Source organism: Rhinichthys klamathensis, unplaced genomic scaffold (assembly GCF_029890125.1).
Source record: "Rhinichthys klamathensis goyatoka isolate OS25496 unplaced genomic scaffold, OSU_Roscu_1.1 h1tg000611l_1, whole genome shotgun sequence".
NCBI lineage: Eukaryota > Metazoa > Chordata > Actinopteri > Cypriniformes > Leuciscidae > Rhinichthys > Rhinichthys klamathensis.
In genome coordinates this window covers 672501-692447 of record NW_026607064.1, presented here as the reverse complement: position 1 = coordinate 692447, position 19947 = coordinate 672501, and the positions used below count along the sequence as shown (strand labels likewise).

Below are 19947 nucleotides of genomic sequence, written 5' to 3'. Positions count from 1 at the left end.
ATCTTGAAAGGCTCCCTCTTTCATTAGATACCTTGCATCATTGATGAATTGTTTACTGTCAGGAAAAAAATTCTCAACTTGCACTCCTTTCAATCCCTTTGTTTCTTGCAGAAATTTACTAATATCATCGGCGCTATACAAACACACCAAGCTTTCATTTTGAGAGCTTATAGACATATTTGAACATTGAGACACATTTGAATCAGAGGAATCTCTATCACTGTCTGATCCCACATTCTTAACACCACCCTCATCCTTTCTTACTTGTTTAAAAGCTTTTCCACTGTTTTTTTTCTTTCTTTTAACTGGGATCTTGAAAACAGATTTTGCTTCCTTTTCAAAATCAACATCGTCCACCTCAATTTCATCAGCATCTGTTACACAGACGTTTGCAGAATGCTCAGCCTGCTCATCGGACTTCGAGAGAGTATCATTTTTACTAGGCTCAGTAACAATCTCAATGGTATCAGATTTATTCTCGGCAGCCACGACTGCGATCGGCCCGAGCTCGAGCTCATTCTCACCGGCCTCGATCACAGCCATACCGGCGGCGTCAGCGTCACTCGCGATCTCAGCCGGAGGAGGAACAGACACGCCCTGTCCCGTGCTTGTGCTCGCACCTGCACTGTCCTTTTTACTAGGACAATCACGAACAAGATGTCCAATCTTACCACAACTAAAACATTTAATTGTAGTGTCTGATGTTGCAAACACGGTGTAATCGAACCCATCGATTTTGAACTTAAAAACCAGATCGACCTCATCAACTCCATTTTTCAGAACCATGAAAACTTGTCTTCTGAATGAAACTAGATGCTTCACTAAAGGTGACTTGCACCCGAGAGGGATTTTCTTTATAGGGGAAACCAGTTTTCCATACCGAGACAACTCTTGCACGAGTATTTCGTCTTTAATAAACGGAGGTAGGCTACGTTAGACAATATGACCTTTTTAGACGGGGTACTTAAAGGTAAAACAGTCACGAGTGAACCATTCAACACAACGCCGCTTTGGACAACATCATTTGCCTTTTCAACTGTTTTAAAAAAAAAACAATTGCACTGTTCATTCGCGATGCCGAGACAATATGATCATGCCCCACAATCTCTCCCACCGCTAAACAACACTGCTCCACGTTAACTCTAGACTCCACCTTCACTCCATGGCGGCGGGTTAAATCTTTAAAACTCATTGTGTTTTGGTTCGTCATGCCTCCCAGCACAACGCTGGTTGCAGACCCAAACACCTTTACAATTTAAATACACGAACAAGTTCAACGCATAAAAACAAACATACACAAAAAAGATAGAAGATAGAAAAGTTTGTTAACACACGGCCACAACACGCACTCACCCTCACCACACTCCGTTCACTCCCAGCATGCACTCGAGAGAGAGAGAGAGAGATGTAGACGGTGAATGCCATGAATGATTCAACACCGCATTAGAGCTAATAAAATAAAAATCGAATTTTTAATATTCGTTGAATTTATAAAAAACTGCACATTCGAATGCAAAAAAAAAAATTTTTGGTGTCAAGAGGCGCGCGAGACATGATGATGACGTCACTGCCGGCAGGTTTTTTTTTAGCTTATACAGCGTGTTGTTAATTTGAAAAATTAGCCCTGCTGACGAAAACACTCTCAGTTGGTGGCAAAAAATCGTGCAACGACACACTTGACCAAACCTGCACATGATCGGTCAGAGCTGAGTGTGTGTGTGTGTGTGTGTGTGTGTGTGTGTTTCATCAGCTGAAAGGGTTAGAAAGCGCTCAGCACTCGCTCAGATCAAGAGCGTCTGGTGTGTGTGTGATGATCTATATGTAGATGTGTGAGTAGAAGTGTGTGTTTCTGAATGCCAGTTTGCTGGTGTGTGTTCATGTAGTTCATTATGTTGTGTTACTGATGCACTTACTCAGTTTTATGCACTATTGTAACCTAATTTTCCTTGCATAAACATTAAAGGTGCTCTAAGCGATGTCACGCGTTTTTTAGGCCAAAACATTTTTTGTCACATACAGCAAACATCTCCTCACTAACCGCTGGCTGCCTGTCCCCTGAACACACTGTAAAGAAACGCGATCTCTGTAGACAGCCCAGGCTCCACAAACAGTAACAAAAGCAAACTGCAGCGACCCGCTCCCCAAAACATAACAAACTGTTCCAGCCAATGACCGACAAGAAGGGTTTGGGGGCGGGGTTTGGGGGGTTAGTGTGCGGATGAGGAGGAGGGAGGGTCTAGCTAGCCTCCGTTTTGTTTGACAATAGTTCGAACGTCAACAAGAAGTGACGTCACCCAGGATCGCTTAGAGAACCTTTAAGTAAATTTTATTTTATTTAGGAACAACTGTTTCAAAAGTTAATGCACTTTAAAAAGTGAATGTCATTTCCAGAGGTGGAAAGTAACGAATTACAATTACTCGCGTTACGTAATTGAGTCGTTTTTTTGTGTACTTCTACTTTTTTAAGTAGTTTTTCAAATCTGTACTTTTACTTTTACTTAAGTACGTTTTGTCTGAAGTATTGTACTTCGCTACATTTGAAATCATATCCGTTACTGAGTAAAAAATAATAATACAAGGGAGAAAAAAAAAAATCACTCTCCGGAAACAACTGCATTGGTTGAAGGGCGGGAGAACAAACGCGCAAGAAAGGTGACGCAGACCCAGCTGAGCTGAAAGCTGAAAGTGAAGCGCCCTCGAATTCTTGTGAAGCGAATTATGGCCAGTATGGAAATACTTTGTAGAAAAAACGCGTGGTTGTCCTCGAGGATAGATATCCAATTTGCAAAAAATGTGGACGCAAAGTGGCTACAAAAGGAGGATACATAGGACACCATCCCTCCTGCAGATAAAGGTAACTTAGGCTATGTCCCGATTAGTATAACTTAAGGCCGAATGACTTACGTGATGCAGAGGGAATCCCGGAATCCAGTCATGAAAATGGAATTTACAACGCAGATGTCACGTAAAACACGCAAAATAATGGATGGATGAATACATGGAAAGTAGAACTGTGCAATAAATCCAATCGCGACATGGTCTGTGAATAGTTAAGCACAAAAATACTGCATGTATAACCTTTTTGTTCTGCTGAGCTGCGCCGCTTTGTCTACTAACGTTACATACTCAAGTACGCGTAACGTTCATGGTGTTTTCAGCGTCTCACAAACCATTTGAGGATATGAATTCATGAACATTTCCAGAGCTGCTCTGAGAGAACGCCTAATGAGCATTTTCATAATTGAGAAAAACCATTGTCAAATAAACTTTGAAACAGGTCTTCACTACAACATGTCAAAATAAAAGTACGTTTTACTAGGAGAAATTCTAACCGAAATATATTACTATTGTAGGCATAGCTACAATAGAACGTACTTCTCAAAATAATAATAATAACAACAATAATAATACATTTTATTTAAACATTATTTAAAGGGATATATTTTTTTGTCCATGGTTTCATTTAGTAAATCTGTTTTTGCAGCGCTTCTCCAAAAAATAAAAGGACACAAGTTTAAATTTACATTTGATTACCACCGTTTTTGATAATATATTTGGATTAAATCGTTAAAAGAAACATTAATTTTCTGAATAAAATACATTTCATAGGATTATATAATTCTTAAACATTTTAATAAATTATTAATGTTAAAAAATAAGTTGTTAATCTAATTCATTATCAATAATTGAATTTAATTGATTAGACATGTTTTATTGAAATTTTAATAAACAAAACAAACAAATGGTTTCAAGTTTGTTATAGAAAAAGCATTTTTTCAACCCAAAAAAACCCCTGTTTTCATTAATTTAACTGTCATTTTAACTGATGATAATAATAATAATAACCATAATTTAATAATTCAGTTTATTTAATAATTCATTAATACTGTAAACCGTGATATTTTCTGAGACATTATCATACTGTGAAAATCTCCTACAAGCCTACACGGGAGAGTCCCCCACCCCACCCCCGCTGTTAAAAAAGTAACTCAGTAACTTTTACTCTGAGTAAATTTTAAATGGGCTACATTTTACTTTTACTTGAGTAGATTTTTAGACCAGTACTTTTACTTGTACTTAAGTAAAATTTCATTGAAGTAGTAGTACTTTTACTTGAGTAGAATATTTTATTACTCTTTCCACCACTGGTCATTTCAATAAAAGATGCGATCATTTGGTTTATATCTGCTTATTGCGCCCTCTTGTGGACACAGGACACAATACAGTAGTTTTATCTCTTAACATTAAATATTGCCTTTAGAATTCGAATATAATTTGAATTTTGTTAATATTTAAGAAAGAAATTGGAATTGAGCTTTTCAGACATGTTGACAGCGCTACACAGCGTTATTCCCAGGGATTCACAAAGCAAACCTCCTTCCGACCGCTAACTCACGCTTCTGCACAACTCTCAATGATGTTTCCAGTTTGAGCTCTCGCTGTCCGACGCTGGAGGAGCTTCGCAATATAAATATAGAAGAGTGATGAGTGCAGGAATGATCACAAGAAAAATCGCCCAATAAAAAGGAAGATATTGTGTGGTTCTCCTTCACGCTCAGACATCTGCATCTCTCGAAAAGCTCATTTTGTAGAGCGAGACACCTCGGGCAATGTTTGATCAGTGCATTATGAAATTAATTTGGTCTTTCTTCAGGACAAAATTGGATTACCCTGGGAAATCAAGAGAAAAAAGAGATGAGGAGGGGGATGGGAAGGAGCTAATTCTGTTTCAGTGGCTTGAGTGGAATTCATTTCATGGCGTTTGGCTTTGCAATTCGCTCTTGGAAACGAACGGGACGCCACGTCAGTTGCAGAAATAACATTAAAAAACACTGCTTTACAAGCAGCAAAGTGGAGGCACAGGTTTATATACAGCGAGTTGTGCATGTTTGCGTAACACTTGTGCATCAATTAAAAGAAGTTACACGTACAGGTGAAACTCGAAACATTAGAGTATCATGAAAAAGTTCATTTATTTCAGTAATTCAACTTAAAAGGTGAAACTAATATATTATATAGACTCATTACATGCAAAGTGAGATATTTCAAGCCTTTATTTGTTATAATTTTGATGATTATGGCTTACAGATATGAAAACCTTTTCTAATTTTAATTTTGAATTTGGGGTTTTCATAAGCTCTAATCCATAATCATCAAAATTATAACAAATAAAGGCTTGAAATATCTCACTTTGCATGTAATGAGTCTATAGAGTATATTAGTTTCACCTTTTAAGTTGAATTACTGAAATAAATGAACTTTTCCACGATATTCAAATTTTTCGAGTTTCACCTGTAGATCCACAGTGGACAAAAATGCCAGTGTCAAAAAACGGTCATAAATTAATGTTAAACTTAATTCTAAAAGTTTGGTCTTATTTTAAAGAAGACATTTGGTAGATTATTGTTGAAGTAAAAAAAAAGTTTAAAAAGTAATACAAAAAAAAAGTTGTTTAGGTTTATGAAAATGATTTATGAACATTATTTTATATAAAAAAAGTATTTTATAAAAACATGTTGAACTCTGAATTGCTAGAAAATCAAAGCCATACATCTGAACAAGTCGTGCTCCACATTTAAGGTGGATATCTCCAGAAATGAGCGTTCAGTGAGAGTGTGTTTGAGCGCATGACAGATTCACACACAGTCGGATCTGGGATTTGCAGTTTTTCTCAAGCACACACACATTTTTTATTATACACATTTAAACCACACTCTGACACCCATACCAACACACCCACACAATTACAGCGGCATATTTTATCCAATTGGCTCTATTATATGCATAAGCAGAAAACAGGAATAAAGGGAGTATTTGCTTTATAGGCCGAACCGGAGAAAATGGGACCATCTGGTAATTCTTTTTTACAAAATTTAAATTTTGAAGCCTTGCCAACAGAATGAAAGCCTATGAACAAAGATTGCATCATTTTATAGTTAAATGGCTCTGGGATTAAAAATAGCAGTTTTAATGGGGACGTTTTTGTTCCCGAGTTGAACTATTTTGTGTTTCTAGTGCAAAATAGATTTATTAAAGGAAATGAGGGTGAAATAGTAAAATCTAGGGATGGCCCGATACCATTTTTTTTCAAACCGATACGAGTACGAGTATTTACATTTGTGTACTTGCCGATACCGAGTACCGATACCGATATTTCTACCGCAAAAGTAATAGGCTCCCAGAAAAGAAGACGACTATTTTAGAACACAGGTTAGAAGACTGTTTTTATTTTCTTCTCTGCTTGTTTTAACTAGTCTAAAAATAAATAAAAATTTGTAAAATAATACATGTATTAACACACAAACCACTGTTAATTTAACATTAGTCTCAGCCTCAGACGTCACGCCCACGGAACGTTGGCTAAACGTCTGATGCATATGGTACACTTAACTGGAAACACTTCAGGAATGTCGAAGTCGTCATCTGATTGGTTGAATTTTATCGGATTTCCGGGGGGGGGGGGGGGCGCGAGTGTCGCGTTTGTTTTCGGTCCGCCGGGAAACAAAGCGCAGACGTGTGATTGCGGAAGAAAAACTGTTGTGTTTAGATGAGTGACAATGAGCATTTATCAAGATCAGCTAAACGTAGGATTCTCAAAAGTATGCGAGGTTCACGGCGTAGACTCTTGAAGTTTTCTTCTCCTTCTTTGATTTTCTATGCTGACTGACTTGTTGCACGCAGGTCTGTTGTTGTGGGGACATTTCCACGCCCCGAAACGTGACGCTGAACGAAACGATCTGTATTTGGTTGTTTTACATGTCGGTCAAACGGCCTTATGGGCGGGCCTTGGCCAAAGAAAGCTGCTATGAATTCCAGACCTTCAGCCCTCAGTCTGAAGGTCTGGCTACGCGAGACTAATTTAACATAAAAGCAAGCAGGCTACTGCGTGCATGGTCTGGCATGACTGCGCGCAAAGTGCGCTCCCTTAATAAATCCTAAAAGCTGACAGTTCATCGCGATCTCACACATCTCTGTTATTATCAATGAACCTGACTGCACAATCAATCTTTCATAATATCCACACTTTGTTTGTTATAATTAGAGGATTTGCCAGCATACAGAATTCAGCACTGAACAAAAAAGTCCGTTTTGAGCGGTGAGGGGAGTCTATCTTAAATGCTTCTGATTGGCCATTGCGTTCCAGAAATCAACACATATGTCTGTGATTGGCTACATCGCTCAACGCTGTAACCATGTTATGAATAGAAACTCTGTCCTGTAAATCGTTTCTATTTTGTTGTAGTTGTTCTTGTTGCTTTTCTGCAAGAGATGAATAAAAATCTTTTAGTTTTTATGTTTTATTCATAGATATTTCTAGTTTGCGGGAGTCCCGCGAATCGTTTTATTCTCCCGTAACCCGCACACACAGAGTGAGTGCATTACCGCCCGCGCGCTCGCTCGGCCATCAGATCTATGATGCGTCTTCAGATGTTTAATTAGATTGCTGGTGTTAAACGATGTACTTTCTTTCCCTCCTCTCGACACCTTAGCTGAACATAACTCACAGTCTGCCTTGCTGTTGTCATCACCCCTTATCTTGAAATGAGCCCAAACCGCCGACATTATACTTTCCTATGCCTCAGTTCACCTCGACAAAGCACTCGCGGCGGCCAGTTTCGTTTTGCTAAATGTACGTGGTATCGGTGCGTGGTATCGGCGAATTTTTATGAGTACGAGTACGAGTATATTAGGACAGTATCGGCCCGATCCCGATGCCAGTATCGGTATCGGGCCATCCCTAGTAAAATCCCATTAAAAATACACACCTGTGCCAAAATGTATGCCACTGGCATTAACACAGGTCTTCATGTTATCAATATCATAATGGTGGACGATTCTGAGATCTGTACAAACGCTGAGGCTTTCAAATGAAAACGGGACCGGTGAAGGAAAGCGCCGAGATTGGATTTAAACGCATTATTCAAGCAATTTCATGGGCGTTTAGCTTCCCACAACACGCGGAAGGCGCTCCATTGACGAGCAGTGAATCTACTAGCAGAAAATATGGCTGGAATGACACCTTTATAGAAAGAAAAGGGCTGAAGTTAAGGCAGGTCAATCAAAATCTCTCAGTGGCGGACGATTGACGGATCTCGAGACACAAATATAATCCACTCAGAGCCGTGTTGAGCGTCTCCTCCCGTCTGGGATTGACTCGGGACTTCATTTCATTCCAGGCCCACAATGAGCCTCCAACTGTGAAAATGATTCAATCTACAAGATCCATCTCATAAAGGAAATAAATTGAGTGTTTGAAACGAAGGGAAGAACCGGAGACCCGACGGGGCCGTGCGACACAGAAGAGCTGACGCGAGCTCAAAGTGCTTGAGTTTGAGTGTCTGTTGCTCTCAGAGTGAACAAACTTGTGTGTGTTCAATCATTTTATCCCGTAAAACTCATCTTTGATCACCAAAATGACGTATTTAGGCATTTTTTCCTTGAACAATTTCCTTGAATGTAACTTGCCTCATTTAGTATGCGTGGGTCAATGAATATGCAAATGAGCCCCGCCTCCACTCGCTCAGCTCAGAGATCCACTGGTTGACGATCACACGTTGATCTGATTGGTTACAAGGTCGTTTGTGACGTCAGAAACACCAGCGATTTCAAACCGTGTTTTTGAGACTGTCTTTGGTTCACTGCAGTTTTAAGGAGGAAATACTCAGCAATGCTGTCGACTTATGAATTTACACATGGTGTGTCTTAAAGCATATTAAAAACGCCACATAGACACATAAACAACATTAAAAGCTGGATTTACACTACAAGGGGGACTAACCATTACTATTGACCAGTCAGACAAACCAATCATTGATTACAGAGCCATGAAATGACTTTCTCTGTAGACGTAGAGACTATAAACAGGACATCTGTACCTTATTTACCCCAGAATACTACCTTAAAGGTACACACAACTCCTCTACCGTACATGCACTGTTTACAGACGGATAAGGTACAAATATTGACCCGGTGACAAGCTATTGTACGCCTCAACGTAATACATCTCCACCTTGATGGATGACACTGAGGAGCATGTAGACCAATGAGAGGACAGTTTAACTCACATGTGACCTAAACATTTAGGCAATGTTGCCTTGAGCAAGTGAACCAAAGCAAGAAGAAAATGCAACAGTCGCTGTTTCAGAACAAAGCAAACAAACTACAGGTGTAGAAATGCCCTAAAACCCCGTGTGTAAGTGTTAGTTGGTTATGAAGAGGTAATTAGCGTCCTGACCTTCAGTAATTACACACAAACCCTTCAGATATACACACACAGCAATCAAGACGCAGTTATTAGCTGAGTAAACGCACATGTGATGTTCCTCAGCCGAAGAAGCGCTCAGTGTTCGACAAGCCTTCGATCATGAGGACGAGGTGAAGAAATCTCAATTAACACGCAGATAATTAACTCCACACACACACACACACACACACACGCACACACCTGATGCAGACTGAGAGACTGACAAACCGCTAATACTCACGCAGACGGACTCGTTTACCGAGAGGAAGGACTAACAGATGGAGATCTTTCACTCACACACACACACACACACACACACACACACACAACGTCTCCAGCTTTGTGACATTCAACACACAAACTCAGAAAACACACTCCAACTAGAGACTCCATCCAAAACCATAGTGTGTGTGAGAGTATGAGTGTGTGTGTGAGTGAGTGAGTGAGTGTAAGTGTGTGTGAGAGTATGAGTGTGTGAGTGTGTGAGTGTGTGAGTGAGTGAGTGAGTGAGTGAGTGAGTGAGTGAGTGAGTGAGTGAGTGAGTGAGTGAGTGAGTGTAAGTATGAGTGTGTGAGTGTGTGTGAGAGTATGAGTGTGTGTGAGAGTATGAGTGTGTGTGTGAGTGAGTGCATGTGTGTGAGTGAGTGAGTGAGTGAGTGAGTGAGTGCGTAAGTGTGTGTGAGAGTGTGTGTGAGTAAGTGAGTGAGTGAGTGTGTGTGAGAGTATGAGTGTGTGTGTGAGTGAGTGAGTGCGTAAGTGTGTGTGAGAGTGTGTGTTCCTACTTAACTATGGTTTGAGGACAAATTTGTACCCAGAAGTGACCAAAACCTGACAAAATCTCCAAAAACCTCATTTAGGGACGTCCTCGTTTATAAATCTGTATAAAAATAAAGTAATAAATATTATTTTTTTAAATGTAGAAATGCAGAAAGTTGTGTGTGATGGGTAGGGGACAGAATATACAGTTTGTACAGTATAAAAACCATTACGACTATGGAATGTCCCCATTTAGATAGCTACGTAAACATGAAAGTGTGTGTGTGTGTGTATGTGTGTGTGTGTGTGTGTGTCTCAACAGTATGACTTTTCAGATTTCAAGTCCAAGTGTTCACAGCATATGGGTTTAGAGTGAGGAAATAATGACAGATATATTCATCATTAGCTCAAGTATTCCATTAAAGCTACACAACAGCGGAGACAAATCTAATGATCTTAGTCTAGACTCTTCAGACATCTCTCGCATTATTAATATTAACACACATTAATACAAAGCCACATGAATCTCAGAGGAATCTCTGCATATGTGATTTCTCGTCCACTCATCTGGGCCGTCTCTTTCACTCGTTCTACAGTCACGTGTGGCTCTCAGGAACTGAATGATCTTCAGGGTTTGAGCTCATTCATCAGGAGAACACACACACACACACACACACCACTTCACATCTGACCGTGAGGGAAGCACTAAAGCCTTGCATTTACATGAATGCGTTTGTCAGACACTTGCATTGCGTTTGATCAGCTCAAGCCCTCTGTTGATGCTAGAACCATGAGTTTAAAGGGTCACAGCACACAAATCTAAGACTTTTTCTTTGTTTGGAACAGAAGATATTATACAAAACATTGGAGCCTATTGAGTTACACTTTCGGATAATACAAATTTTTCCCAATATCTTTTGCGTTAAACAGAAAAAACAAGACTTACAAGTTTGAAATGAAGTGTAAATAAAGACTACAATAATTTTGGGGTGAACTATCCTTTTAAGTCCAACACAACACAATTACAGTTTTAAATGCAAAAAACGCATGCAAAAACGCATAAATAATTGAATAAATAAATGCATGTAAAAATGCATAAATACATGAATAAATAAATGCATTCAAAATGGCAAAAAATAAATATGTAAATAAATGAATAATAAATGCGTAAATAATTTAATAATTAAATGCATGCGAAATGCATCAAAAATGCATGCAAAAATTAATAAATAAATGCATAAATAAATAAATGCATGAATAAAGAGTTTAGTTATTAATCTACGGTATGTAATTTAACATTAACACAAAATATATCTTTTATATTTCAGCCATCTGAATCCACACTCCTGTATTAAGTGACTTTTTGAAATCAATCTCATTTTGAAACAAAAGATACAGTGTTTGGTTCTATTGATATGAATATTTTCATTAATATCTACAAGCCTTTGAGTTCGACAAGCGATTCATTAAAAACATACAATGACTGATTCAGTGAGAAAATGAGACATTAGAGTGATTCAAACTAATTCTTTTTTACCGTTTCATGAAAACAGCCGAAAAGAGTAGTTGTTTGTGAATTAGTCTACATTGTGCAGTCTGTTTATTATTTTGGTATTATTTCTTACTACATATTTTGACTCCAGACTCTTGTCCGTTCAGCTGAAAACGACACACACACACACACACACTGAACTCCTCAGACAGGGATGAGCATGTTGGGTTGTTGGGACACGCGTCTGCAGGACGAGATGAATCGAGATGAAGAGGAACGTTCAGGAAAGCGTGTGTTGATGCTTCACACGACCCTTCTGTTCCAGCGCTTAGCTCACAAACACTCCTCTCACTCAAAATTAATATTTCATACAACACAGACAAAGAGTCTGAACTCAACCAGGAGAGCAGGTTAGAAACTCTCACACTTCTGCACAATGGACGGATACACACAAATCATCATAAAATCACACAGAAATCACGAGATCCGGATCATCACGGCTCAGACAATCATTCAGTAGCGTGATTAATGTAAACACCGTTCAGTGGAAGCACATAAATAAAGCGATATTAAAGACAGAGACGAGTCTAACGAACGCTCAGATGTGTGCGGACAGTAGCGGTCATCACAGGGTTCAATACTTACAATAGATCAGTATAAAGTTAACTCTGTTGAGTTACAAAATATATCATTAATGCTTAAACAATAAATTAATAAAAATAAATAAATGCATAAATAAATCAATAAATGCTTGAAAATAAATAAATAATGTGTACATGCTTAAAATAAATTAATGCATAAATATATGAATTCCTTATTTGAATGTCATTTTGGTTAAAAGCGTAAAATAAATAAAGCAGAAAAATGGTGAAACTGCATAAAACTTAGATTATAAACTCAAAGCAGATTTTATTACTATGATTTTATCTTTCACACAAAGCAAAAGTGCTGATACAACGGTGCACTCTGGCTGTTGATGCACAATACTGGATAATAATATTTGCATTAATATCTACAAGCCTTTGAGTCTGGATCTGCCCTTGGACGAGGCGTCACGGATTCGATTAAAGAGGCGATGGGTTTGATGAGGACGATCTGATAGGGATCGTCCAGGGGAAGGGCTGAGCGCGCCGCCGCTGGGTAACTGCCCCACTCAGACATAAAACTGTCAGAATTTAGATTTTTTTACTGTCCATTTCAACTTTTTACTGTCGTAATTTGGACTTTTTGCTGTAATAATTTCAAACTTTTTAATGCCTTAATTTGGACTTTTTAATGTCAATAGCAACTTTCGTAATTACAACTTTTTATAGTCGTAATTTCATTATTTAAATTTTGAATTTCATTATTTGCAATTTTGACTGTGTTGTTATAATTTCTACTTTATAATGTCATAATTTCTACTGTCATTTTGACTTTTTACTGTTGTAATTTAAACTTTTTACTGTCATAATTTAAACTTTATTGTCATATTTTAGACGTTTTAATGCCATAATTTAGACTTTTTTAATGTTGTAATTTCGACTGTTGTAATTTTTATTAGTTTTTATTGCTATGATTTCTATGACTTTTTACTGTCATAATTTCAACTTTTTTAATGTTGTAATTTCGAGTTTTTATTGTTATGATTTCTATAACTTTTTACTAGCGTAATTTCAACTTTTTACTATAGTAATTTAGACGTTTAATGTCTAAATTTAGACTTTTTTAATGTAATTTCGACCGTCATAATTTAAACTTTTTATTGTTGGAATTTAGACGTTTTAATTTCATAATTTAGACTCTTTTTAATGTTGTAATTTAAACGTCAAATGTTGTAACGTTTACTGTTGTATTTTAGATCTTTTAATGTCATAATTTAGACTTTTAATGTTGTAATTTCGACAGTCATAATTTTGACTTTTTAATGTTGTAATTTCAACTGTTGTAACTTTTTATTGCTATGATTTCTATGACTTTTTACTGTTGTAATTTCAACTTTATATGTAATGTCGTAATTATTGTTTTAATTGCAACTTTTTATTGTTTCAATTTCAACTTTTTAATGTTAAGTTTGTGTTTTAATTTGTGATTTACAAAAGCATGATTTTTTTCTTCTGTAATTTCATAATTTAGACTCTTTTTAATGTTGTAATTTAAACGTCAAATGTTGTAACGTTTACTGTTGTATTTTAGATCTTTTAATGTCATAATTTAGACTTTTAATGTTGTAATTTCGACAGTCATAATTTTGACTTTTTAATGTTGTAATTTCAACTGTTGTAACTTTTTATTGCTATGATTTCTATGACTTTTTACTGTTGTAATTTCAACTTTATATGTAATGTCGTAATTATTGTTTTAATTGCAACTTTTTATTGTTTCAATTTCAACTTTTTAATGTTAAGTTTGTGTTTTAATTTGTGATTTACAAAAGCATGATTTTTTTCTTCTGTGACAGAGACGGTGTTTGTGGCAGACTTACTCTTGTGACTGAGCGTGTCCAGGATGTGTGTTGCACAGGTCAGCGGTCGGGTCGGCTGGTGCTGGTGTCGGGCCGGCTGGTTCGGTCTCTGAAGACACGCCAGCATGGTGCCGTTTCAGCTCTACAGGTCAAAGATCTGCAACGAGACAAACCAGTTCAAAATGATAGATTGATAGATTTTTTATTTGTCCCTTAAGAGGACATTTTTTCCCACCGTAGATGCGTACATAACACAAACACACATAACATGTTAAATTATCAACATATCATAATACCATCAAAATAGTCACCGACATCACAACAAAACAACATAATTGACGTATCAATGGCCAATTTCCTATGTATGTAGAGCTCGTATAGATACAGGAACAAAACTCTTACTATACCTGGCCTTTCTACACATCGGCAACCTACACCTGCGGCCCGATTTATAAAGAAATGAGTCGATTACACGTTTCTAAACCAGCAAACAGAAGCTGCTACATGAGATTCGAACTCATAGTGCATGGTCTGTTTCTGGAAACCTCGGATTTATCTGCTTATTGCTCTCATTTCCAGAGGGCAACAGTTCAGAAGCATCTGTATGGACACGATTACCTACAACAGCAGAGATGAAGGAAACCGCCTGGAGAAACATCAGCAGACCTTCCTCTTCGCCTCACAGGAATCCTTTCTTCAAAACCAGTGACCCGACGGCTAAAACCTGCGCGCTCACAACAAGGCCTCCATTATGGCACATTTGTCAAGAAGAGAAGATTCAGGTTTGTGTGGAGAGAGAGAGAGAGAGAGAGAGAGGGGGAGAGGGAGAGAGGGAAAGAGGGAGAAAGAGAGAGAGAGAATAAATCAGGTCCTCCTGGGAAAAGCCTTTGTAGTTTTATCAACAAGCGTAAAAGCAGCTTCAGCTCAGGGCAACAAATGCATTAAAGACACAAGAACTCTATATTCAATATATATACTGTATATTCAAAGGAGAAAGTGAACAAGAGAGACGATTTATAAGGGACGGCAACGACTTCAGCCTGGAGTTAACATTCAGCGTTTGTTCATCTGCAGAAAACACTTCAGATTCCATAAAAATATGAAGCAGCACAACTGTTTTCAACACTGATAATAATCATAAATGTTTCTTGAGCATCAGATCCTCATATTAGAGTGATTTCTGAAGGATCATGTGACACTGAAGACTGGAGTAATGATGCTGAACATTCAGCTTTGATCACAGGAATAAATGACACTTTACTAGATATTCACAAAACAGCTGATTACACTGGAGTAATATTTTGTGATTTGTGATTGTACTGTACACTACCAGTCAAAAGTTTGGGATCTGTAAGATTTTTAATGTTTTTAAAAGAAATCTCTTCTTAAATCAGCTGTTTTCTATGTGAATATCTAGTAAAGTGTAATTTATTCCTGTGATCAAAGCTGTATTTTCAGCATCATTACTCCAGTCTTCAGTGTCACATGATACTTCAGAAATCACTCTAATATGATGATTTGATGCTCAAGAAACATTTATGATTATTATTATATTATTTTAAATTGTCAAAATATTTAACAATATTACTGGGGTTTTTTTGTATTTTAAAAACATTAAAGAACTTACCGATCTAGTGTATATTCACATAGAAAACAGATATTTTACATTATAAAAATATTTCACTGTTTTTACTGTATTTTTGAGTGCTACTTAGGGGTGGGAATCTCTAGGCACCTCACGATTCGATTCGATTACGATTCAGAGGGCTGCGATTCGATGCTAAATCGATTATCAGAATCTTTTTTTTGTGTGTGTGTGAATGGAAGCTTTAGCGTTAAGTTCTGCCGGGAAGACTCAATTGCTACGTCACTTATTACCTTCTCATCTATCCAATCGTGTCTAATACTTGCGGTATAAAAGACCAGTACTTACACATGTCTGAGTTCGCAGATGCTGACGCTTTCATTCACCTCCATCCTCCCCACCACCACCAGGATCCCTTCCCCTCCATCCTCCCCACCACCACCAGGATGGTCCCTTCCTATACCTCACAGGGGGTCGGCTGCGCCCCTGCCTTCGTCTTCAGGCAGGAAATGCAGAGTCCGGACCCTCGGATTGCGAGCTATGGACGGGGCCTACGCCAAAGAACTTTATTGCTTGCTTGGCTATCAATAAATGTATTTATTGTTACAGTATTTATTCTCCCGAGTCTTTCTGGTAGAACTATAAATACTTTGCTTTAAAAGTACAAAGTAATGACCCATAAAGAATTAACGTACAATATATTTTATTAACATTGCAAAGAACCAACAGGAAAATACATGTGTGTCTGAACTAGCAGCAGCATATTTGTAGTAAATTAATAATATAACAACGACCGGTAACGTTACAGCCGAGTGTTTTTCCTCCTCTGGCTGGAAACGTGTCATATGGCTTCTCATATGTGTCTTGTTTCCGAAATATTTTAGTTTTACTCTACAAAGCTTACAACTAGTGTGGCTCTTGTCCAGCTCCTTTCCCCCTTCAACTTCAGAAGCCAAAATATTTCCACACGTCAGCTTTTAACGAGGAGGGTGTTTGGATTTGGCGCTCAGCCATCGCGTCCGCGTCTGTTATGTGCACGCCACAGACGGTCCGGCCACTGCACTTCCGCGCTTCAGAGTTCCGTCTTTCGCGTTCCGTCAATATTACGTTATTATAAATATATATCTAAATTTTTTTTTTTTTTTTTTGAAAATCGATTTTTGACAATTGTGAATCGATTCAGAATCGTCCACATCCGCATCGCGATGCATCTAAGAATCGATTTTTTCCCCCACCCCTAGTGCTACTGTACATTATATCTGTCTTGCTATCTTTCTTCTTATATAGCACAATTTAATACAACACAAGTTGCCCATTATACACACACACACACACACAGACACAGAGGACAGAGCGTCATGAGGGAGAGTCAGGAATGAAGCGTCTCTGCAGAAAAACGAAGGATCTTGTCGTGTTTGAGTTGTCGGAGGGACGTCAAACTTTGAATGGCAAGGACGGTAAATCCGTGGCACTTTGCAGTGAGGTCGGGACCAGCGATAAGCATATTATCAGGCACAATGAGATAACGCTCCCGCACACGACCCACGCCGATCAGGGGTTTCTGATAAGGCCCCGTTGGCAGACAAACTGTCCCTGTATTCTGCTATTCTCCCCAAACTGAGCACAAATATGCCGTTTGCTGCAGATGCTGATATTTACTTATTTACTGACTATAATGTCAACTCAATCTACTAACCCTAACCTAACAGTCTACAAATACGTAATAAGTAACTTTACAACTACATGACGACTAACTTTCATTACAGTATTAGTATACTGTGAGGTTACGGTTAGTAAGTTGACATGTAGTTGCATAGTTACTTATAGTTAGCAGAATGTCTAAATTGGACTATTGAAATAAAGTGTAACCTAATAAATTCCTGGAGGGCAAGAGTTGGCAAGGAATGACTGGTCAGTGTTAACAAAACTCAGAAGTATGGAAGTCCATTTTTGCCACAAAATAATTAAATCATGCTTTGTTAAATCTTAATTACGACAAAAAGTCAAAATTTTCTATCATAATTTTTACTTGTTAATGTCATAATTTTGATTTAGTATGTTTAATGTCATAATTTTGAATGTTGTAATTTCGACTTTATATTGTCGTAATTTAGATTTTTTTAATGTAAATAGCAAATTTCGTAATTTCGACTTTTTAAATGTCATAATTTCGACTGTCATTTTGACTTTTTAATATTGTAATTTCGACTTTTTAGTAATAATTTCGACTGTCACTTTTTAATGTCATAATTTTGTCTTTTTACTGTCATAATATTTTGTCTTTTTACTGTCATAATTTTGTCTTTTTACTGCCATAATTTCAACTTTTAATTTAATGTCGTAATTTTGACTTTTTGCTGTCATAATTTTCTACTTTCAACTTTTCTACTTTGCTGTTAAAAAGTTTAAATGGCTCATGAATTGAGAAATCTAATTTTCCTTGATCTTTTTAGATGAAAGAGTTCATTGTAATATACGTTTCAGAACTTCCTTGTTAGTCCAAAAACAGCTTTTATTGAAACCAAACATGCTGAGACTCTCAAAACAGGCAAATATTGTGCGATTAATGGTCCTGAACGACACATCGCTCTACCGTTAGTCATCAGTAATGGTTTAATGAGAGAATTACACTGGTATTTCCATGACCGGGGTGTCGAATCAGCTCTATTGACTTCTTGTTCTCAGGTTGAAGGTTTGGAAAGTGACTTTGGTTTGGAGGATTTGTACAGATCAGCTCCTGTAGGATGAGTTGACAGACCGTCTCTCTGTGGAAACGGGATCCTATCAGAATAATGAGAAGATAACGGAGAGAGAGAGAGAGAGAGAGAGAGAGAGAGAGAGAGAGAGAGAGAGAGAGAGAGAGAGAGAGAGAGAGAGACACGCAACATCGGCGGATTCATCCGTAAAGCTCCTCATGCATTTTTAATGGAATCTATAACTCCAGGATTAGCTGATAAGAGACGGTCCTGTTTAAATTCTCGAACGCTTAGCATAATTGGTATCAGAGCGTAGCGGAGAAGACAAAGATGTTTCTTTAGAGCCGAGCTGCTAAATAACCTCTGAAACCGCTCAAGCACGTCTCACCAAAGCCCGGAAACATGCGATCATTTACATTTACAGGGGATTCGCGGCCCGCTTTACATGGAAATGCAGATCTGATGGATTATGCAGCGACTGCAGCTTCATCACACGGTTATCTATACAGTCTCATACTTAGTGCACTGCAAAAATGCTTTTCTTACTTAGTATTTGTGTATTATTTCCACTTTTCAGTCCAAATATCTACAAATTCTTAAATAAAGATCTTTACTAAAGTAGTCAAATGCCATTAGATATTATGTCTTCTTTTCTGGGGAAATACATGAAAATTAAGTGAGTTGTTGCTTAAAAAAAGCAAAATTATCAGCAAATCGGGCAGGAAAAATAATCTTAATTCAAACAGAAACAAGAATATTTGTCTTACCCCTTTTGCAGATAATTTAGCTTGTTTTAAGCAAAAACTTAATTTTGATTTATTTCCCCAGAAAACAAGACATAATATCTTATGGCATTTTATTACTTTAGTAAAGACATCTTTATTTAAGAATTTAGATATTTGGACTGGACAAAAATACTAAGTAAGAAAAGCATTTTTTGCAGTGATATGAGTTATGATTTATGCATGATATAAATATGATGTTGTTCACAAGGGCTAAATATTGTGTGGAACAAAATGTGCGACTACCTCCACAAACATACACATTATAAACACATTTATTTGGTAACACTTTACAATAAGGTCCCATTAGCCAGTGCATTATAGTCATTTGTTATTATTCTGTGTAATGTTTGATAAAACGGTGAAATGTCATCGTTCTTTTTCACTTCTCCACAAGAATTTGAATTCAATTCGAATTTTTGCTGTCATAATTTCAACTTTTTATAATAGTAATTTTTTTATTATTTTACTTTTTATTGTTGCAATTTTGACTTGGTTGTCATAATTTCAACTTTGTTATTTAGATTTTTTTTAATGTTGTCATTTCGACTTTTTATTGTCATAATTTTAACTTTTTACTGTCGTAATTTCAACTTTTTGCTATAGTAATTTAGACGTTTTAATATCTAAATTTTGACTTTTTTAATTTAATTTTGACAGTCATAATTTTAACTTTTTATTGTCATAATTTAGACTTTTTTTTAATGTTGTAATTTAAACGTCTAATGTTGTAAACGTTTACTGTTGCATTTTAGACATTTTAATGTCATAATTTAGAGTTTTTAATGTTATAATTTCGACTTTTTACTGTAATTTCGACTTTTTATTATGATAATTTCTACTTTTTACTGTTGTGATTTCAACTTTATATTTAATGTCGTAATTTACTTTTTATTGTTGTAATTGTGACTTTTTATTATCATAATTTCGACTTTTTAATGTCATAATT

The 19947-nt window shown here is 37.0% G+C and overlaps 1 protein-coding gene across 3 annotated transcripts in view; it reads right to left on the bottom strand.

Annotated features, from left to right (window-relative positions):
- LOC130075922 (protein FAM222A) overlaps nucleotides 1–19947 on the bottom strand; it is a 35442-nt gene that overhangs the window by 11640 nt on the left and 3855 nt on the right. Inside the window, exons 2-3 of one of the 3 annotated variants that reach the window (XM_056240755.1) lie at nucleotides 14554–14679; nucleotides 13957–14092 (exon numbers count right to left, since the gene is read on the bottom strand). In XM_056240755.1, the coding sequence (XP_056096730.1) occupies nucleotides 13957–14062 (106 nt within the window). In that variant the 5' untranslated portion in view covers nucleotides 14063–14092; nucleotides 14554–14679. The remainder of the gene's footprint in view (nucleotides 1–13956; nucleotides 14093–14553; nucleotides 14680–19947) is intronic. The other 2 variants (XM_056240757.1, XM_056240756.1) reach the window with 2 other exon arrangements.